We start from the raw sequence: 23373 nt of genomic DNA on the forward strand, positions 1-23373 counted from the left end.
GTCCGGTGCGGTGAGTAGGTCTTGTTCAAACTTGTGCATGAAGATGTTGGCGTATTGGGGTGCGAATTTGGTCCCCATGGCTGTTCCGTGCGTCTGGATGAAGAACTTGTTGTCGAAGGTGAAGACGTTGTGATCCAGAATGAAGCGGATGAGTTGCAGAATTGCGTCTGGAGATTGGCAGTTGTCGGTGTTGAGTACTGAGGCTGTTGCAGCAATGCCGTCGTCATGGGGGATGCTGGTGTAGAGTGCCGAGACGTCCATTGTGACGAGGAATGTTCCTGGTTCAACTGGCCCATGGGTGCTGAGTTTCTGTTGGAAGTCCGTCGTGTCGCGACAGAAGCTGGGCGTTCCTTGTATGATGGGTTTCAAGATGCCCTCCTTGGGTTTGCTGTCGGCCGAAGGAGACAACCAATGAACCGGAACAGCAGACCGAGAGATCTGTGGTGCGGCAACTGAAGGGGAAAGAGTCGAATTGGACCCCTCCGGAAGGCCGCTGCCCTAGACTCGACATGTGTGCTCAGACCGTCAGGAGTCGCGTCAATGCCAGATTCATCAGTCACATTCACAGGACAGCCCCGAATGTCACCCAAGCACAACGCAACGCCATCCGTGCTCTCAAGACCAACCGCAACATCGTCATCAAACCAGCAAAGGAGGGGCCACCGTCATACTGAACAGAACAGACTACTGCAAAGAAGTATACGACAACTCAACAACCAGGAATACTATAGACAGTTACCCGCAGATCCGACCAAGGAACACATCTGCTAACTCAACAGACTGATCAAGACCTTGGATCCAGACCTTCAGAGCACCCTACGTGCTCTCATCCCCGCATTGGAGATCTCTACTGCCTCCCGAAAATACACAAGGCCAACACACCAGGCCGTCCTGTCGTTTCAGGCAATGGGACCCTGTGTGGGCCGCATGGTAGCACAAGTGGATAGCACTGAGGCTTCACAGCGCCAGGATTCCCAGGTCCAATTCTCCGCTGGGTCACTGTCTGTGTGGAGTCTGTACGTTCTCCCCGTGTGTGCGTGGGTTTCCTCCGGGTGCTCCAGTTTCCTCCCACAGTCCAAAGATGTGCCGGTTAGGTGGATTGGCCATGAAAAAGTGCCCATAGTGACCAAAAACGTTAGGAGGGGTTGTTGGGTTACGGGGATAGGGTGGAAGTGAGGGCTTTAAGTGGGTCGGTGCAGACTCGATGGGCCGAATGGCCTCCTTCAGCACTGTATGTTATATGTGTGAGAACCTCTCTGGCTACATCGAGGGCATTCAGCCTCTGATCTCCGGGTAAGCGTTCTCCAAGGCGGCCTTCAGGACACGCGGCAACGCAGAATCGCCGAGCAGAAACTTACAGCCAAGTTCTGCACACGAGTACGGCCTCAACCGGGACATTGGATTCATGTTGCATTACATTCGCCCCGCACCATCTGGCCTGGGCTTGTGAAGTCCTACGACCTTCAAAAATGCATTACCTCACATTTGTCTGAATTAAACTCCATCTGCCATCTCTCCGCCCAGGTCTCCAAACGATCTAAATCCTGCTGTATCCTCTGACAGTCCTCATCACTATCCGCAATTCCACCAACCTTTGTGTCATCTGCAAACTTACTAATCAGACCAGTTACATTTTCCTCCAAATCATTTATAGAGACTACAAACAGCAAAGGCCCCTGCGGAACACCACTGGTCACAGCCCTCCAATTAGAAAAGCATGCTTCCATTGCGACTCTCTGCCTTCTATGACCTAGCCAGTTCTGCATCCACCTTGTCAGCTCACCTCTGACCCCGTGTCACTTTTTGTACCAGTCTGCCATGAGGGACCTTGTCAAAGGCCTTACTGAAGTCCATATAGACAACATCCACTGCCCTACCTGCATCAATCACCTTTGTGACCTCCTCGAAAAACTCTATCAAGTTAATGAGTCACGACCTCCCCTTCACAAAACTGTGCTGCCTCTCGCTAATACGACCCTTTGCCCTGGGGACTTATCTACCTTAATATTTTTCAAGACGCCCAACACCTCGTCTTTTTGGATCTCAATGTGACCCAGGCTATCTACACCCCCTTCTCCAGACTCACCATCCACCAATTCCTTCTCTTTGGTGAATACTGATGCAAAGTATTCATTTAGTACCTCGCCCATTTCCTCTGGCTCCACACATAGATTCCCTTGCCTATCCTTCAGTGGGCCAACCCTTTCCCTGGCTACCCTCTTGCTTTTTATGTACATGTAAAAAGCCTTGGAATTTTCCTTAACCCTATTCGCCAATGACTTTTCGTGACCCCTTCTAGCCCTGCTGACTCTTTGCTTAAGTTCCTTCCAACTTTCCTTATATTCCACACTGGCTTCGTCTGTTCCCAGCCTTCTAGCCCTGACAAATGCCTCCTTTTTCTTTTTGACGAGGCCAACAATATCTCTCGTTATCCAAGGTTCCCGAAAATTGCCGTATTTATCCTTCTTCCTCACAGGAACATGCCGGTCCTGAATTCCTTTCAACTGACATTTGAAAGCCTCCCACATGTCAGATGTTGATTTGCCCTCAAACATCCGCCCCCAATCTAGGTTCTTCAGCTCCCGCCTGATATTGTTAGAATTAGCCTTCCCCCAATTTTGCACATTCACCCTAGGACCACTCTTATCCTTATCCACCAGCACTTTAAAACTTACTGAATTGTGGTCACTGTTCCTGAAATGCTCCCCTACTGAAACTTCTACCACCTGGCCAGGCTCATTCCCCAATACCAGGTCCAGTACAGCCCCTTCCCTAGTTGGACTGTCTACATATTGTTTTAAGAAGCCCTCCTGGATGCTCCTTACAAACTCTGCCCCGTCTAAGCCCCAAGCACTAAGTGAGTCCCAGTCAATATTGGGGAAGTTAAAGTCTCCCATCACCACAGCCCTGTTGCTTTTACTCCTTTCCAAAATCTGTCTACCTATCTGCTCCTCTATCTCCCGCTGGCTGTTGGGAGGTCTGTAGTAAACCCCCAACATTGTGAGTGCAACCTTCTTATTCCTGATCTCTACCCATATAGCCTCGCTGCCCTCTGAGGTGTCCTCCCGTAGTACAGCTGTGATATTCTCCCGAACAAGTAGCGCAACTCCGCCTCCCCTTTTACATCCCCCTCTATCCCGTCTGAAACATCTAAATCCTGGAATGTTTAGCTGCCAATCCTGTCCTTCCCTCAACCAGGTCTCTGTAATGGCAACAACATCATAGTTCCAAGTACTAATCCAAGCTCTAAGTTTATCTGCCTTACCCGTAATACTTCTTGCATTAAAACATATGCACTTCAGGCCACCTGTCCCACTGTTTTCAGCAACATCTCCCTGCCTGCTCTTCCTCAGCTGTACTGTCCCTATTCCCTAGTTCTCCCTCAATTTTTTCACCTTCTGACCTATTTCTCTGGTGCCCACCCCCCTGCCATAGTAGTTTAAACCCTCCCGTGTGACACGAGCAAACCTCGCGGCCAGGATATTTATACCTATCCAGATTAGATGCAACCCGTCCTTCTTATACAGAGTCTGCCCCGGAAGACTCCCAGTGGTCAAGATAACAGAAACCCTCCCTCCTACACTAGCTGTTTATCCACGTGTTAGCTGCTCTATCTTCCTATTTCTAGCCTCACTGGCACGTGGCACAGGGAGTAATCCCAAGATTACAAACCTAGAGGTCCTGTCTTTTAAATTTCTGCCTAGCTCCCTGAACTCCTGCTGCAGGACCTCATCCCCCTTCCTGCCTATGTCGTTAGTACCAATATGTACCACGACCTCTGCCTGTTTGCCCTCCCCCTTCAGGATGCTCGCTACCCGTTCTGAGACATCCTGGACCCTCGCACCAGGGAGGCAACATACCATCCTGGAGTCTCTTTCACGTCCACAGAAGCGCCTATCTGTGCCCCTGACTATAGAGTCCCCTATTACTATTACTCTTCTGCGCTTTGACCCTCCCTTCTGAACATCAGAGCCAGCCGTGGTGCCACTGCTCTGGCTGCTGCTGTTTTCCCCTGATAGGCTATCCCCCCCGACAGTATCCAAAGGGGTATATCTGTTCGAGAGGGGGACAGCCACAGGGGATTCCTGCACTGACTGCCTGCCCCTTCTGGTGGTCACCCATTTCTCTGCCTGCACCTTGGGTGTGACCACATTTACATAACTGCGATCTATGACGCTTTCCGCCACCTGCATGCTCCTAAGTGCATCCAATTGCTGCTCCAACCGAACCATGCGGTCTGTGAGGAGCTCCAGTTGGGTGCACTTTCTGCAGATGAAGCCATCCGGGACGCTGGATGCCTCCCGGACCTGCCACATCTCACAGTCAGAGCACTGCACCCCTCTAATTGACATTGCGTCAATTAATTAGTAAATTAAATTTTTTTAAATGTTTTTAAAAGTTACTGTTAACTATATGTTTCCTAGCACTAGATTTCTACTATAAATGTGGAAGCTAAATACAGTACTCTCCGATCTCTGGCTTAGATACCCCTCTAAATTATAAGTAAGTAATTATGTTTAATTAGTTTTGTTATCGGCGAGGCATTTTCAGAACCCCAAAATGTATCATGGAGTTCAACCAACCTCTCCCTTTAATGGATTTGTTGCTTTTCCGAGCACACGGCTTGTTCCCTAGGTGTGGGATTACAATTAAGGACACGTGGGTTTTTAAACACAAAACACTGTTTATCCATGAACTCAACTTAACATCTTAAATAAACATTGGATCTCTTAACACCCCTTACTTCAAAGATAACTCAGAAAATATTGCAACAGTAAATAATTCCTTAAAATGTTCCTTCAAACTTCCAAGAGACTTAACACCTTTAAACAAAATCACATCAGGTTAAAGGCTTCACTATTATGAGTTTAAATCACCCAAATGATCCAGAGATAGTCTTTTGTGGCAGAGATCCAGCTCACTGCAAAACACAGACACACACCAGCTCTTTTCCTCCAAACTGCAAAACTAAACTGCAAAATGGCTGACCTGAGCTCAGCCCCACCCACTCTCTGACATCACTGTTTTCTTAAAGGTACATTGCTTAAACATCCATGTCTTAAAGGTACTCTCACATGACAGTTTAAAAATGTTTAATTTTTAAATTTAGTACAGATTCCCTATCAGCCAATCAGGGCACAGCTTTCCTGTGACGTTACTTTTCGGTTCCCCCCCCCCCCCCCCCCACCCGAGTTGGATCACTCAGAATAGCAGAATATCGATCATTTACTTGTTCCCAAGCTGCTCCCCGGCTCTCTGTCTCTCGCTCCCGAAAATCTGGTCTGGTCTTCCCTGTCAGTCCATTTATTCAGGTTCCCTGTAGATTAGGAATGTAGCACTCACAGACTTCCTGGGGAGGCACCTTACTTTCCTTTGAAATTCACTTTCAGTTTGTGGTTTGTATTCAGGCCTCTGTCGTTTCAGAAATGCAGCACTGACAGGCCATTTGGACAGTCAGCACTCACAGCAGTTTTTCCTGGAGTGAGTTATAGCAGGCTCTTGCCAGAATCAAAACTGAAATCTTGGGACTGTGAAAAGCATTCCAGTGGGATAGGATCCGATCGCCACCTGTTACCGGGCAGAGTTCAGTCTTTTGGGCCAATTCATTGGCCACCAGCCAATCAATCAAACTGAGTCGCAGCACACCTCTCTCACTTGTAGCGACAAGTCAGCAGTCTCAATTTAAACCAGCACGGGCTCGCAAAGTGACCTCTCCTGTAACCACCGGATCATTGTGCTGCTTGCCTTAAAGAGACACATGTCCATTAATCATCCACGGATCAAAATAAGAACGTCAAAAATTAAAGAAAGGGGAAAGATAGGAAGAAGCAGGTAGGACCCTTCCGGTAACTAGATGAATTAGTTTTACGCGGAGCATGGTCCCAACATGGGATGCCTGAACCAGGAATAACCAGGGGCAAAACCAGAATTAAGGGCCAGCATGGGTTTGATGGGCTGAGTGGTAAATGAACGAGTGGGAGGTGAAGAGTGGCTTTGTCAGGGAGTCAGCTCAGGCACCCGTCTCCCGCGCAGGAAAACCACGAGTTCAATTCCTCACAATCCCATTTATCTTCGGATTAAGGGACAAAGTATGAGTGGGAATCGGGCATTAAGGTAATACAGGGATTCACTGAGACACAATCGTCACGTTTTGTTGCAGGGACGGTGTGCGCTCCTCCTCAGATACAGGGAAATATCATTGTTACCCCAAAGCAGCCCAGCTATCGAATTGGAGAGATGGTTTCCCTGGCCTGCCCTCCAGGCAGCACATTGGAAGGTCACTCCGAGATCACGTGTGACCCAAGTCTGCAATGGCCTCAGGACGTGAACACCATCAGATGCAACACAGGTGAGTCACCAATTCTTTATACTTTCAACCTGCTGGTCACAAGCTCCCCCGATAGTCGTGTTTGTGACCAGAAGGAGGCGTGGAGCAAAATGTCTCGCAGAATTCTCTGGGGAATGCTTTGCTTAGGCCTTGAGGGAGGGGGGGGGGGGGGGGGGGGGGGTGGACAAGTTCACAACATCTGAGAGCTCTGGGTGGGAGCGTTGGGTTGGATTAGGTTGAGTTGGTTTGAGTCGGGCTGCATTGGATTGGGTTGCGTTGGGATCGACTGGGTTGGATTAGGCTGACTTGGGTTGAGTTGCTTCAGATTACGATGCCTTGGTTTGGGTTGGTTTTACATTGAGTTGCTTTGCGGTGGTGGCCCTGGGTTGGATTTGGTTTGTTTGGGTCGGGTTCTGGCGAGTAGGAAGGATGCTTTTGTGTTGATTGGGTCGAGCTGGATTGGGATACATTCGGTTGGTTTCTTTAGGTTGGGTCACATTGAGCTGGAATGCACTGGACTGGTTTAGACCAGTTTAGATTACATTGCTCGGGATTGGGTTGGGTTGGATTAGGTTGGATGGATTAGACTGGCGGAGTCAGATTGGGTTAAAATGTTTTGGTTGGCTGGATTGCAATCCTTTTATTTATTCATTCCCAGGATGTGGGTCTCGCTGGCTAGCCCAGCATTTATCGCCCATCCCTAGTTGCCCTTCAGAAGGTGGTGGGTGAGCTGCCGTCTTGAACAGCTGCAGTCCCTGAGGTGTAGGTACACTCACTGTGCTGTTAGGGAGGGAGTTCCAGGATGTTGCCCCAGCGACAGTGAAGGAACGCCGATATATTTCCCAGTCAGGGTGGTGAGTGACTCGGAGGGGAACCTCCAGGTGGTGGGGTTCCCAGGTATCTGCTGCTCTTGTCCTTCTAGATGGGAGTGGTTGTGGGTTTGGAAGGTGCTGACTAAGGAACCTTGGTGAGTTCCTGCAGTGCATCTTGTAGACGGTACACACGGCTGCTCTGTTCATCGGTGGTGGAGGGTTTGAATGTTTGTGGAAGGGGAGCAATCAAACGGGGCTGCTTTGTCCTGGATGGTGTCGAGCCTCTTGAGTGTTGTTGGAGCTGCGCTCACCCAGGCAAGTGGAGAGTATTCCATCACACTCCTGACTTGGAGATGGTGAACAGGCTTTGGGGGGTCAGGAGGTGAGTGACTCGCCGCAGGATTCCCAGCCTCTGACCTGCTCCTGTAGCCACAGTGTTTATCTGTTCAGTTCAGTTTCTGGTCAATGGTAACCCCCAAGTTGTTGACAGTGGGTGATTCAGCGATGGTAATGCCATTGAATATCCAGGGACAATGGTTAGATTCTCTCTTGTTGGAGATGGGCGTCACCTGGCCCTTGAGGGGCGCGAATGTCACTTGTCACTTAACAACCCAACCCAATCGAACACACAGATCTGGGGCGAGATTCTCCGACCCCCCGCCGGGTTGGAGAATCACCGGGGGCTGGCGTGAATCCCGCCCCCGCCGGTTGCCGAAGTCTCCGGCACCGGATATTCGGCGGGGGCAGGAATCGGGCCGCGCCGGTTGGCGGCCCCCCCGCTCGATTCTCCGGCCTGGATGGGCCGAAGTCCCGCCGATAAATTGCCTGTCCCGCCGGCGTAAATTAAATCACCTACCTTACCGGCGGGACAAGGCGGCGCGGGCGGGCTCCGGGGTCCTAGGGGGGGCACGGGGCGATCTGGCCCCGGGGGGTGCCCCCACAGTGGCCTGGCCCATGATTGGGGCCCACCGATCCGCGGGCGGGCCTGTGCCGTGGGGGCACTCTTCCCCTTCCACCTCCGCCACGGTCTCCACCATGCCGGAGGTGGAAGAGAGTCCCTCCACTGCGCATGCGTGGGAAACTGTCAGCGGCCGCTGACGCTCCCGAGCATGCGCCGCCCGGAGATGTCATTTCCGCGCCAGCTGGCGGGGCAACAAAGGCCTTTTCCGCCAGCTGGCGGGGTGGAAATTCCTCCGGCGTCGGCCTAGCCCCTCAATGATGGGGCTCGGCCCCCAAAGATGTGGAGCATTCCGCACCTTTGGGGCGGCGCGATGCCCGTCTGATTGGCGCCGATTTTGGGCGCCAGTTGGCGGACATCGCGCCATTTCGGGAGAGTTTTGCCCCAGATCTGCGAAGGGCAGCACGGTAGCATTGTGGATAGCACAATTGCTTCACAGCTCCAGGGTCCCAGGTTCGATTCCGGCTTGGGTCACTGTCTGTGCGGAGTCTGCACATCCTCCCCGTGTCTGCGTGGGTTTCCTCCGGGTGCTCCGGTTTCCTCCCACAGTCCAAAGATGTGCAGGTTAGGTGGATTGGCCAGGATAAATTGCCCTTAGTGTCCAAAAGTGCCCTCAGTGTTGGATGGAGTTACTGGGTTATGGGGATAGGGTGGGGGTGTTGACCTTGGGTAGGGTGCTCTTCCCAAGAGCCGGTGCAGACTCGATGGGCCGAATGATCTCCTGCTGCACTGTAAATTCTATGATCTATGATCTATCTAAGCTCTACAGTTCTGCAACATCCAGCCATGAATGGTGGTGGACAATTAAATGTTTGAAGGCAATGAATACTGCAAAGGCTCTGGTCCCTGTCAATATCCCGGCAATAGTACTGAAGACTTGTGCTCCAGAGCTTGCTGCACCCCTAGCCACGCTGTTCCAGTACAGCTACAACACTGGCATCTACTCTGTAATGTCACAAGAAACAGGACAAATCCAACCCAGCCAATTACGGCTCCATCAGTCTTCTCTCAATCATCAGTAAAGTGATGGAAGGAGTCATCAACAGAGCTATCAAGCGGCACTTACTCAGCAATAACCTGCTCACGGACGCTCAGTTTGGCTTCCGCCAGGGTCACTCAGCTCCTGACCTCACTCCAGCCTTGGTTCAAACGTGGACAAAGGAGCTGAATGCCAGAGGTGAGGTGGGAGTGGCTGCCCTCGACATCAAGGCAGCATTTGACCGAGTGTGGCATCGAGGAGCCCGAGCTAAATTGGAGTCAATGGGATTCAGGGGGGATTGGGTTGGATTGGATGAGGTTGGATGGATTAGACTGGCGGAGTCAGATTGGGTTAAAATGTTTTGGTTGGCTGGATTGCAATCCTTTTATTTATTCATTCCCAGGATGTGGGTGTCTCTGGCTAGCCCAGCATTTATTGCCCATCCCTAGTTGCCCTTCAGAAGGTGGGGGTGAGCTGCCTTCTTGACCCACTGCAGTCCCTGAGGTGTAGGTACACCCACTGTGCTGTCAGGGAGGGAGTTCCAGGATGTTGCCCCGGCGACAGTGAAGGAACGGCCGATATATTTCCCAGTCCGGGTGGTGAGTGACTCGGAGGGGAACCTCCAGGTGGTGGGGTTCCCGGGTATCTGCTGCTCTTGTCCTTCTAGATGGGAGTGGTTGTGGGTTTGGAAGGTGCTGCCTAAGGAACCTTGGTGAGTTCCTGCAGTGCATCTTGTAGACGGTACACACGGCTGCCACTGTGCGTCGGTGGTGGAGGGAGAGGATGTTTGTGGAAGGGGGAGCAATCAAGCGGGGTTGGAGTCATACCCAGCACAAAGGAAGGTGGTTGTGGTGGTTGGAGGTCAATCATCTCAACTCCAGGACATCACAGCAGGAGTTCCTCAGGGGAGTGTCCTAGGCCCCCAACCATCTTCAGCTGCTTCATCAATGACCTTCCTTCCATCACAAGGTCAGAAGTGGGGATGTTTGTGGATGAATGTTCAGCACCATTCATGGCTCCTCAGACACGAAAGCAGTCCCTGTCCAAATGCAGCAAGACCTGGTCAACACTTAGGTTTTGGTTAATGTTACGGGCCAGGGTTTAGAGAACCCCAAAGTGTAGCATGGAGTTCACCTGACCCACAACTTTTACTAGATTGTGGAATGGGGAGCACACGGCCCGCTCTACAGGTGTGGTACAGCAGAAATGGAAAAGTATTTTTTAAAGCAAAACAATGTTTATTCCATGAACTCAAGTTAACCTTTTTAAAACATACAGTGAACATTATCATCATAGAATTTACAGTGCAGAAGGAGGCCATTCGGCCCATCGAGTCTGCACGGCTCTTGGAAAGAGCACCCTACCCAAGGTCAACACCTCCACCCTATCCCCATAACCCAGTAACCCCACCCAATACTAAGGGCAATTTTGGACACTAAGGGCAATTTATCATGGCCAATCCACCTAACCCGCACATCTTTGGACTGTGGGAGGAAACCGGAGCACCCGGAGGAAACCCACGCAGACACGGGGAGGATGTGCAGACTCCGCACAGACAGTGACCCAAGCCGGAATCGAACCTGGGACCCTGGAGCTGTGAAGCAATTGTGCTATCCACAATGCTACCGTGCTGCCCGTTAACATCTTAGCAACCATCAATTCAAATATAACCCCCAAGAATACAACACTAAGTAATTCTTAAAAACTTCCCAAACAACATCCCGAAGACAAAAGAAACACCTTTTAACAGAAGCACATTAGGTTTAGTTTCACTACTGAGAACATTTATAATTCAGAATTCACCAAATGATCACGAGATAGTCTTTTCATGGCAGAGAGAACAGCAGTACACCTGCTCTGTCTGGCTTCAGCTCCAACACTGAAAACGAAACCAAAAAGACACAGACACACCCAAGCTTTTCTCAAAGTGAAACTAAAAAGCAGAGCCAGAGCTCAGCTCCACCCACACTCTGACATCACTGCAGTAACATGAGCAGACAGACATTTCTGAAAGTGACATTCTCATGACATTAATACATGACAAGTAACATTTAGGCAATGACCATCTCCAACAAAAAGGAAATTTAACCACCGCCCCTTGACATTCAATGGCATCACCATCGCTGAAACTCCCACAGTCAACACCCTGGGGGTTACCATTGATCAGAAACTGAACTGGACCCAGCCACATTAATACTGTGGCTACCAGGGCAGGTCAAAGGCTAGGGATCCTACAGCGAGTAACTCACCTCCTGACCCCCCAAAGCCTGTCCACCATCGACAAGGCACAAGTCAGGAGTGTGATGGAATACTCTCCACTTGCCTGGATGAGTGCAGCTCCAACAACACTCAAGAAGCTCCACACCATCCAGGACAAAGCAGCTCCACTTGATTGCTCCCCTTTCCACAAACATTCAAACCCTCCACCACCGATGAACAGTGGCAGCCGTGTGTACCATCGACAAGATGCACCGCAGACACTCAGCACTACATCTAGACGGACAAGGGCATGGGCACACGACCATCTGGAGATTCCTCTCCATGTCACTCACCACCCTGACTTGGAAATATATCGGCCGTACCTTCACTGTCGCTGGGGCAACATCCTGGAACTCCCGTGAAAGAATAGTCCGGATTAGATTGAAACGGACTGGGCTGGACTGGGCTGAGCTGGGCTGGACTGGACTGGGCTGGACTGGACTGGGCTGGGCTGGACTGGACTGGGCTGGGCTGGACTGGGCTGGGCTGGGCTGGACTGGGCTGGGCTGGGCTGGACTGGGCTGGGCTGGACTGGGCTGGGCTGGGCTGGACTGAGCTGGGCTGGACTGGACTGGGCTGGACTGGGCTGGGCTGGGCTGGACTGGACTGGGCTGGGCTGGACTGGGCTGGGCTGGGCTGGACTGGGCTGGGCTGGGCTGGACTGGGCTGGGCTGGACTGGGCTGGGCTGGACTGGGCTGAGCTGGGCTGGACTGGACTGGGCTGGGCTGGACTGGGCTGGGCTGGGCTGGACTGGACTGGACTGGGTTGGACTGGACTGGGCTGGGCTGGACTGGGCTGGGCTGGGCTGGACTGGACTGGGCTGGACTGGACTGGGCTGGGCTGGACTGGGCTGGGCTGGGCAGGACTGGGCTGGGCTGGACTGGACTGGGCTGGGCTGGACTGGACTGGGCTGGGCTGGACTGGACTGGGCTGGGCTGGACTGGACTGGGCTGGGCTGGACTGGACTGGGCTGGGCTGGACTGGGCTGGGCTGGGCTGGACTGGGCTGGGCTGGGCTGGACTGGGCTGGGCTGGGCTGGGCTGGACTGGACTGGGCTGGACTGGGCTGGGCTGGACTGGACTGGGCTGGGCTGGACTGGACTGGGCTGGGCTGGACTGGGCTGGGCTGGACTGGGCTGGGCTGGGCTGGACTGGGCTGGGCTGGGCTGGGCTGGGCTGGGCTGGGTTGGGCTGGGCTGGGCTGAGCTGGGCTGGACTGGGCTGGACTGGACTGGGCTGGGCTGGGCTGGACTGGACTGGGCTGGGCTGGACTGGGCTGGACTGGGCTGGGCTGGGCTGGGCTGGGCTGGGTTGGGCTGGACTGGGCTGGGTTGGGCTGGACTGGACTGGGCTGGGCTGGGCTGGGCTGGACTGGGCTGGGCTGGGCTGGGCTGGGCTGGGCTGGGCTGGGCTGGGTTGGGCTGGACTGGACTGGGCTGGGCTGGGCTGGGCTGGACTGGGCTGGACTGGGCTGGGCTGGACAGGGCTGGGCTGGACTGGACTGGACTGGACTGGTCTGGGCTGGGCTAGATTGGACTGAGCTGGGCTGGACTGGGCTGGGCTGAGTTGGGCTGAACTGGACTGGGCTGGGCTGGACTGGACTGGGCTGGGCTGGGCTGGGCTGGGTTGGGCTGGACTGGACTGGTCTGGGCTGGGCTAGATTGGACTGAGCTGGGCTGGACTGGGCTGTGTTGGGCTGGACTGGGCTGGGCTGGACTGGACTGGACTAGACGGCTGGGCTGCGCTGGGCTTGGCTGGGTTGGGCTGGATTGTGCTGGGTTGGGCTGGGCTGGGCTGGACTGTACTGGACTGGGTTGGGCTGGATTGTGCTGGGTTGGACTGGGCTGGGCTGGACTGTACTGGACTGGGTTGGGCTGGATTGTGCTGGATTGTGCTGGATTGGACTGGGTTGGGCTGGACTGGGCTGGACTGGGCTGGGCTGGGTTGGGCTGGGCTGGGCTGGGCTGGGCTGGACTGTACTGGACTGGGTTGGGCTGGATTGTGCTGGGTTGGACTGGGTTGGGCTGGACTGGGCTGGACTGGGCTGGGCTGGGTTGGGCTGGACTGGGCTGGGCTGGGCTGGGCTGGGCTGGATTGTGCTGGGCTGGGTTGGGCTGGATTGTGCTGGGTTGAGCTGGGTTGGGCTGGACTGGTCTGGGCTGGGCTGGGCTAAGCTGAGCTGGGCTGGATTGTGCTGGGTTGGGCTGGGCTGGACCGGGCTGGGCTGGGCTGGGCTGGGCTGGGCTGGGCTGGGCTGGGCCGGGCTGGGTTGGGCTGGGCTGGGTTGGGCTGGACTGGGCTGGTCTGGGCTGGGCTGGGCTGGGCTGGGCTGGATTGTGCTGGGCTGGGTTGGGCTGGATTGTGCTGGGTTGAGCTGGGTTGGGCTGGACTGGGCTGGGCTGGGCTGGGCTAGGCTGAGCTGGGCTGGATTGTGCTGGGTTGGGCTGGGCTGGACCGGGCTGGGCTGGGCTGGGCTGGGCTGGGCTGGGCCGGGCTGGGTTGGGCTGGGCCGGGCCGGGCTGGGCAGGGCAATATTGTAGGTAAACGCTGTGATGCAGTTTAGCTGTTAAGTATCTGGGTGTGATTTGGTTTAGGTAACACTCTGACAGTCATATTGAGTGCTGCAATTGAAAGGTCAAGGTGGCTGATACATTAGGTCGAGGTCAACTGGGCTGATGGTGCAAGAAAGACTTGCATTAGAATATGTCCTTGCTGGGATAACAAACAAATCGACAAAATGGTTAGCAACGCTCAGAGGAGATGGAGCAGGAAACATAGCATCAGATCTGCTGTATCATGGGGATAAAGGTGTCTCCTCTCCCCAGCACTCCAGCCCGCTAGTCTATGAGATACAAAATCTCAGAGCCAATAAAGGAAACGATCATTTGGAAATTTCTTCACAATCCTCTCACGCTATTAGTTCCTGCAGTGTTACATTACAGGGAGGATGTGAGCGCCCAAAACACAGTTTCAGCATCTTACCCACGGGACTCCTGGTGTAGCAGCTCCAGAACTGACTGAGTGCAGGATAGCAGAGGGACATGTGGTTCACATTCTTCTTCCTTCATTTCAGCTTCAGAAGTGACAGGAGCACCTGAGACACTGCAGTGTACTCCATGGGAGAAGATTAAAAATGGAGTTTGTGTCTGCAAAATGCCCTATGAATGCAGGTACAGTCGGGACAACAGTGTAAAAAATACTCAGGTACAGTCTGTACCACAGTGTAATAATACTCAGGTACAGTCTGTAGCACAGTGTAATAATACTCAGGCACAGTCTGCAGCACAGTGTAATAATACTGAGGTACAGTCTGTAGCACAGTGTAATAATACTCAGGCACAGTCTGTATCACAGTGTAATAATACTCAGGCACAGTCTGTAGCACAGTGTAATAATACTCAGGTACAGTCTGTAGCAGAGTGTAATAATGCTCAGGTACAGTCTGTAGCACAGTGTAATAATACTGAGGTACAGTCTGTAGCACAGTGTAATAACACTCAGGTACAGTCTGTAGCAAAGTGTAATAATACTCAGGCACAGTCTGTATCACAGTGTAATAATACTCAGGCACAGTCTGTAGCACAGTGTAATAATACTCAGGTACAGTCTGTAGCAGAGTGTAATAATGCTCAGGTACAGTCTGTAGCACAGTGTAATAATACTGAGGTACAGTCTGTAGCACAGTGTAATAACACTCAGGTACAGTCTGGAGCACAGTGTAATAATACTCAGGCACAGTCTGTAACACAGTGTAATAATACCCAGGCACGGTCTGTAGCAAAGTGTAATAATACTCAGGTACAGTCTGTAGCACAGTGTAATAATACTCAGGTACAGTCTGAACTTCAATGTAATAATACTCAGGTACAGTCGGAACTACAGTGTAAAAAATACTCAGGGTCAATCTGTGCCACAGTGTAATAAGACTCAGGTGCAGTCTGAACTACAGTGTAATAATACTCAGGCACTGTCTGTAGCACAGTGTAATAATACTCAGTCACAGTCTGTAGCACAGTGTAATAATACTCAGGCACAGTCTGTAGCACAGTGTAATAATACACAGGTACAATCTGTAGCAAAGTATAATAATACTCAGGCACAGTCTGTAACACAGTGTAATAATAGTCAGGCACTCCCTGTAGCACAGTGTAATAATACTCAGGCACAGTCTGTAGCACAGTGTAATAATACTGAGGTACAGTCTGTAGCACAGTGTAATAATACTCAGGCACAGTATGTAGCACAGTGTAATAATACTCAGGCACAGTCTGTTGCACAGTGTAATAATACTCAGGCACAGTCTGTAGCACAGTGTAATAATACTGAGGTACAGTCTGTAGCACAGTGTAATAATACTCAGGTCTGTAGCACAGTGTAATAATACTGAGGTACAGTCTGTAGCACAGTGTAATAATACTCAGGCACAGTCTATAGCACAGTGTAATAATACTCAGGTACAGTCTGTAGCACAGTGTAATAATACTCAGGTACAGGCTGTAGCATAGTGTAATAATACTCAGGCACAGTCGGTAGCACAGTGTAATAATATTCAGGTACAGTCTGTAGCACAGTAATAATACTCAGGCACAGTCTGTAGCACAGTGTAATAATATTCAGGTACACTCTGTACCACAGTATAATAATACTCAGGTACAGTCTGTAGCACAGTGTAATAATACTCAGGCACAGGCTGTAGCATAGTGTAATGATACTCAGGTACAGTCTGTAGCACAGTATAATAATACTGAGGTACAATCTGTCGCATAGTGTAATAATACTCAGGTACAGTCTGTAGCACAGTGTAATAATACTGAGGTACAGTCTGTAGCACAGTGTAATAATACCCAGGCACGGTCTGTAGCACAGTGTAATAATACTCAGGTACAGTCTGTAGCACAGTGTAATAATACTCAGGCACAGCCTGTAGCACAGTGTAATAATACTGAGGTACAGTCTGTACAACAGTGTAATAATACTCAGGTACAGTCTGTAGCACAGTATAATAATACTCAGGTACAGGCTGTGGCACCGTGTAATAATATTCAGGCACAGCCTGTAGCACAGTGTAATAATACTGAGGTACAGTCTGTACCACAGTGTAATAATACTCAGGTACAGGCTGTGGCACAGTGTAATAATATTCAGGCACAGCTTGTAGCACAGTGTAATAATGCTGAGGTACAGTCTGTACCACAGTGTAATAATACTCAGGTACAGTCTGTAGCACAGTGTAATAATACTCAGGTACAGTCTGTAGCACAGTGTAATAATACTCAGGTACAGTCTGTAGCACAGTGTAATACTTCTCAGCCACAGTCTGTAGCACAGTGTAATAATACTCAGGCACAGTCTGCAGCACAATGTAATAATACTGAGGTACAGTCTGTAGCACAGTGTAATAATACTCAGGCACAGTCTGTAGCACAGTAAAATAATACACAGGTACATTCTGTAGCACAGTGTAATAATACTCAGGCACAGTCTGTAGCACAGTGCAATAATACTGAGGTACAGTCTGTAGCACAGTGCAATAATACTCAGGTACAGTCTGTAGCACAGTGTAATAATACTCAGGTACAGTCTGTAGCACAGTGTAATAATACTCAGGTACACTCTGTACCACAGTGTAATAATACTCAGGCACAGTCTGTAGCACAGTGTAATAATACTCAGGTACAGTCTGTAGCAGAGTGTAATAATGCTCAGGTACAGTCTGTAGCACAGTGTAATAATACTGAGGTACAGTCTGTAGCACAGTGTAATAATACCCAGGCACGGTCTGTAGCAAAGTGTAATAATACTCAGGTACAGTCTGTAGCACAGTGTAATAATACTCAGGTACAGTCTGCACTTCAATGTAATAATACTCAGGTACAGTCGGAACTACAGTGTAAAAAATACTCAGGGTCAATCTGTGCCACAGTGTAATAATACTCAGGCACAGTCTGTAGCACAGTGTAATAATACTCAGTCACAGTCTGTAGCACAGTGTAATAATACTCAGGCACAGTCTGTAGCACAGTATAATAATACTCAGGCACAGTCTGTAACACAGTGTAATAATAGTCAGGCACTGTCTGTAGCACAGTGTAATAATACTGAGGTACAGTCTGTAGCACAGTGTAATAATACTCAGTCACAGTCTGTAGCACAGTGTAATAATACTCAGGCACTGTCTGTAGCACAGTGTAATAATACTCAGGCACTGTCTGTAGCACAGTGTAATAATACTCAGGCACAGTCTGTAGCACAGTGTAATAATACTCAGTCACAGTCTGTAGCACAGTGTAATAATACTCAGGCACAGTCTGTAGCACAGTATAATAATACTCAGGCACAGTCTGTAACACAGTGTAATAATAGTCAGGCACTGTCTGTAGCACAGTGTAATAATACTGAGGTACAGTCTGTAGCACAGTGTAATAATACTCAGTCACAGTCTGTAGCACAGTGTAATAATACTCAGGCACTGTCTGTAGCACAGTGTAATAATACTCAGGCACTGTCTGTAGCACAGTGTAATAATACTCAGGCACAGTCTGTAGCACAGTGTAATAATACTCAGTCACAGTCTGTAGCACAGTGTAATAATACTCAGGCACAGTCTGTAGCACAGTGTAATAATACTCAGGCACTGTCTGTAGCACAGTGTAATAATACTCAGGCACAGTCTGTAGCACAGTGTAATAATACTCAGGGACTGTCTGTAGCACAGTGTAATAATACTCATGCACTGTCTGTAGCACAGTGTAATAATACTCAGTCACAGTCTGTAGCACAGTGTAATAATACTCAGGCACTGTCTGTAGCACAGTGTAATAATACTCAGGCACTGTCTGTAGCACAGAGTAATAATACTCAGGCACAGTCTGTAGCACAGTGTAATAATACTCAGTCACAGTCTGTAGCACAGTGTAATAATACTGAGGTACAGTCTGTAGCACAGTGTAATAATACTCAGGCACTGTCTGTAGCACAGTGTAATAATACTCAGGCACTGTCTGTAGCACAGTGTAATAATACTCAGGCACAGTCTGTAGCACAGTGTAATAATACTCAGTCACAGTCTGTAGCACAGTGTAATAATACTCAGGCACAGTCTGTAGCACAGTATAATAATACTCAGGCACAGTCTGTAACACAGTGTAATAATAGTCAGGCACTGTCTGTAGCACAGTGTAATAATACTGAGGTACAGTCTATAGCACAGTGTAATAATACTCAGGCACAGTATGTAGCACAGTATAATAATACTCAGGTACACTCTGGAGTACAGTGTAATAATACTCAGGCACAGTCTGTAGCACAGTGTAATAATACTGAGGTACAGTCTGTAGCACAGTGTAATAATACTCAGGCACAGACTGTAGCACAGTGTAATAATACTCAGGCACAGTCTGTAGCACAGTGTAATAATACTGAGGTACAGTCTGTAGCACAGTGTAATAATACTCAGGCAGTCTGTAGCACAGTAGAATAATACTCAGGTACAGTCTGTAGCACAGTGTAATAATACTCAGGCACAGTCTGTAGCACAGTGTAATAATACTCAGGTATAGTCTGTAGCACAGTGTAATAATACTCAGGCACAGGCTGTAGCACAGTGTAATAATACTCAGGTATAGCCTGTAGCACAGTGTAATAATACTGAGGTACAGTCTGTACCACAGTGTAATAATACTCAGGTACAGTCTGTAGCACAGTGTAATAATACTCAGGCTCAGCCTGTAGCACAGTGTAATAATACTGAGGTACAGTCTGTACCACAGTGTAATAATACTCAGGTACAGTCTGTAGCACAGTATAATAATACTCAGGTACAGGCTGTGGCACAGTGTTAAAACATTCAGGCACAGCTTGTAGCACAGTGTAATAATACTGAGGTACAGTCTGTACCACAGTGTAATAATATTCAGGCACAGTCTGTAGCACAGTGTAATAATACTCAGGTACAGTCTGTAGCAGAGTGTAATAATGCTCAGGTACAGTCTGTAGCACAGTGTAATAATACTGAGGTACAGTCTGTAGCACAGTGTAATAATACTCAGGTACAGTCTGTAGCACAGTGTAATAATACTCAGGTACAGTCTGTAGCACAGTGTAATACTTCTCAGCCACAGTCTGTAGCACAGTGTAATAATACTCAGGCACAGTCTGCAGCACAATGTAATAATACTGAGGTACAGTCTGTAGCACAGTGTAATAATACTCAGGCACAGTCTGTAGCACAGTAAAATAATACACAGGTACATTCTGTAGCACAGTGTAATAATACTCAGGCACAGTCTGTAGCACAGTGCAATAATACTGAGGTACAGTCTGTAGCACAGTGCAATAATACTCAGGTACAGTCTGTAGCACAGTGTAATAATACTCAGGTACAGTCTGTAGCACAGTGTAATAATACTCAGGTACACTCTGTACCACAGTGTAATAATACTCAGGCACAGTCTGTAGCACAGTGTAATAATACTCAGGTACAGTCTGTAGCAGAGTGTAATAATGCTCAGGTACAGTCTGTAGCACAGTGTAATAATACTGAGGTACAGTCTGTAGCACAGTGTAATAATACCCAGGCACGGTCTGTAGCAAAGTGTAATAATACTCAGGTACAGTCTGTAGCACAGTGTAATAATACTCAGGTACAGTCTGCACTTCAATGTAATAATACTCAGGTACAGTCGGAACTACAGTGTAAAAAATACTCAGGGTCAATCTGTGCCACAGTGTAATAATACTCAGGCACAGTCTGTAGCACAGTGTAATAATACTCAGTCACAGTCTGTAGCACAGTGTAATAATACTCAGGCACAGTCTGTAGCACAGTATAATAATACTCAGGCACAGTCTGTAACACAGTGTAATAATAGTCAGGCACTGTCTGTAGCACAGTGTAATAATACTGAGGTACAGTCTGTAGCACAGTGTAATAATACTCAGTCACAGTCTGTAGCACAGTGTAATAATACTCAGGCACTGTCTGTAGCACAGTGTAATAATACTCAGGCACTGTCTGTAGCACAGTGTAATAATACTCAGGCACAGTCTGTAGCACAGTGTAATAATACTCAGTCACAGTCTGTAGCACAGTGTAATAATACTCAGGCACAGTCTGTAGCACAGTATAATAATACTCAGGCACAGTCTGTAACACAGTGTAATAATAGTCAGGCACTGTCTGTAGCACAGTGTAATAATACTGAGGTACAGTCTGTAGCACAGTGTAATAATACTCAGTCACAGTCTGTAGCACAGTGTAATAATACTCAGGCACTGTCTGTAGCACAGTGTAATAATACTCAGGCACTGTCTGTAGCACAGTGTAATAATACTCAGGCACTGTCTGTAGCACAGTGTAATAATACTCAGTCACAGTCTGTAGCACAGTGTAATAATACTCAGGCACAGTCTGTAGCACAGTGTAATAATACTCAGGCACTGTCTGTAGCACAGTGTAATAATACTCAGGCACTGTCTGTAGCACAGTGTAATAATACTCAGGCACTGTCTGTAGCACAGTGTAATAATACTCAGTCACAGTCTGTAGCACAGTGTAATAATACTCAGGCACAGTCTGTAGCACAGTGTAATAATACTCAGGCACTGTCTGTAGCACAGTGTAATAATACTCAGGCACAGTCTGTAGCACAGTGTAATAATACTCAGGGACTGTCTGTAGCACAGTGTAATAATACTCATGCACTGTCTGTAGCACAGTGTAATAATACTCAGTCACAGTCTGTAGCACAGTGTAATAATACTCAGGCACTGTCTGTAGCACAGTGTAATAATACTCAGGCACTGTCTGTAGCACAGAGTAATAATACTCAGGCACAGTCTGTAGCACAGTGTAATAATACTCAGTCACAGTCTGTAGCACAGTGTAATAATACTGAGGTACAGTCTGTAGCACAGTGTAATAATACTCAGGCACTGTCTGTAGCACAGTGTAATAATACTCAGGCACTGTCTGTAGCACAGTGTAATAATACTCAGGCACAGTCTGTAGCACAGTGTAATAATACTCAGTCACAGTCTGTAGCACAGTGTAATAATACTCAGGCACAGTCTGTAGCACAGTATAATAATACTCAGGCACAGTCTGTAACACAGTGTAATAATAGTCAGGCACTGTCTGTAGCACAGTGTAATAATACTGAGGTACAGTCTATAGCACAGTGTAATAATACTCAGGCACAGTATGTAGCACAGTATAATAATACTCAGGTACACTCTGGAGTACAGTGTAATAATACTCAGGCACAGTCTGTAGCACAGTGTAATAATACTGAGGTACAGTCTGTAGCACAGTGTAATAATACTCAGGCACAGACTGTAGCACAGTGTAATAATACTCAGGCACAGTCTGTAGCACAGTGTAATAATACTGAGGTACAGTCTGTAGCACAGTGTAATAATACTCAGGCAGTCTGTAGCACAGTAGAATAATACTCAGGTACAGTCTGTAGCACAGTGTAATAATACTCAGGCACAGTCTGTAGCACAGTGTAATAATACTCAGGTATAGTCTGTAGCACAGTGTAATAATACTCAGGGACAGGCTGTAGCACAGTGTAATAATACTCAGGTATAGCCTGTAGCACAGTGTAATAATACTGAGGTACAGTCTGTACCACAGTGTAATAATACTCAGGTACAGTCTGTAGCACAGTGTAATAATACTCAGGCTCAGCCTGTAGCACAGTGTAATAATACTGAGGTACAGTCTGTACCACAGTGTAATAATACTCAGGTACAGTCTGTAGCACAGTATAATAATACTCAGGTACAGGCTGTGGCACAGTGTTAAAACATTCAGGCACAGCTTGTAGCACAGTGTAATAATACTGAGGTACAGTCTGTACCACAGTGTAATAATATTCAGGCACAGTCTGTAGCACAGTGTAATAATACTCAGGTACAGTCTGTAGCAGAGTGTAATAATGCTCAGGTACAGTCTGTAGCACAGTGTAATAATACTGAGGTACAGTCTGTAGCACAGTGTAATAATACCCAGGCACGGTCTGTAGCAAAGTGTAATAATACTCAGGTACAGTCTGTAGCACAGTGTAATAATACTCAGGTACAGTCTGCACTTCAATGTAATAATACTCAGGTACAGTCGGAACTACAGTGTAAAAAATACTCAGGGTCAATCTGTGCCACAGTGTAATAATACTCAGGCACAGTCTGTAGCACAGTGTAATAATACTCAGTCACAGTCTGTAGCACAGTGTAATAATACTCAGGCACAGTCTGTAGCACAGTATAATAATACTCAGGCACAGTCTGTAACACAGTGTAATAATATTCAGGCACTGTCTGTAGCACAGTGTAATAATACTGAGGTACAGTCTGTAGCACAGTGTAATAATACTCAGGCACTGTCTGTAGCACAGTGTAATAATACTCAGGCACTGTCTGTAGCACAGTGTAATAATACTCAGGCACAGTCTGTAGCACAGTGTAATAATACTCAGTCACAGTCTGTAGCACAGTGTAATAATACTGAGGTACAGTCTGTAGCACAGTGTAATAATACTCAGGCACTGTCTGTAGCACAGTGTAATAATACTCAGGCACTGTCTGTAGCACAGTGTAATAATACTCAGGCACAGTCTGTAGCACAGTGTAATAATACTCAGTCACAGTCTGTAGCACAGTGTAATAATACTCAGGCACAGTCTGTAGCACAGTATAATAATACTCAGGCACAGTCTGTAACACAGTGTAATAATAGTCAGGCACTGTCTGTAGCACAGTGTAATAATACTGAGGTACAGTCTATAGCACAGTGTAATAATACTCAGGCACAGTATGTAGCACAGTATAATAATACTCAGGTACACTCTGTAGCACAGTGTAATAATACTCAGGTACAGACTGTAGCACAGTGTAATAATACTCAGGCACTGTCTGTAGCACAGTGTAATAATACTGAGGTACAGTCTGTAGCACAGTGTAATAATACTCAGGCAGTCTGTAGCACAGTAGAATAATACTCAGGTACAGTCTGTATCACAGTGTAATAATACTC

General features: G+C 48.6%; 1 protein-coding gene across 1 annotated transcript in view; it reads left to right on the top strand.

Moving 5' to 3' along the window:
• The window catches only part of LOC140429945 (complement component C7-like), a 57646-nt gene that overhangs the window by 10183 nt on the left and 24090 nt on the right, over nt 1-23373 (top strand). The window contains exons 3-4 of the mRNA XM_072517535.1: nt 6083-6349; nt 14410-14506. Of these exons, the coding sequence (XP_072373636.1) occupies nt 6083-6349; nt 14410-14506 (364 nt within the window). The remainder of the gene's footprint in view (nt 1-6082; nt 6350-14409; nt 14507-23373) is intronic.

The sequence above is a fragment of the Scyliorhinus torazame genome, chromosome 9 (assembly GCF_047496885.1).
Source record: "Scyliorhinus torazame isolate Kashiwa2021f chromosome 9, sScyTor2.1, whole genome shotgun sequence".
Classification (NCBI taxonomy): domain Eukaryota; kingdom Metazoa; phylum Chordata; class Chondrichthyes; order Carcharhiniformes; family Scyliorhinidae; genus Scyliorhinus; species Scyliorhinus torazame.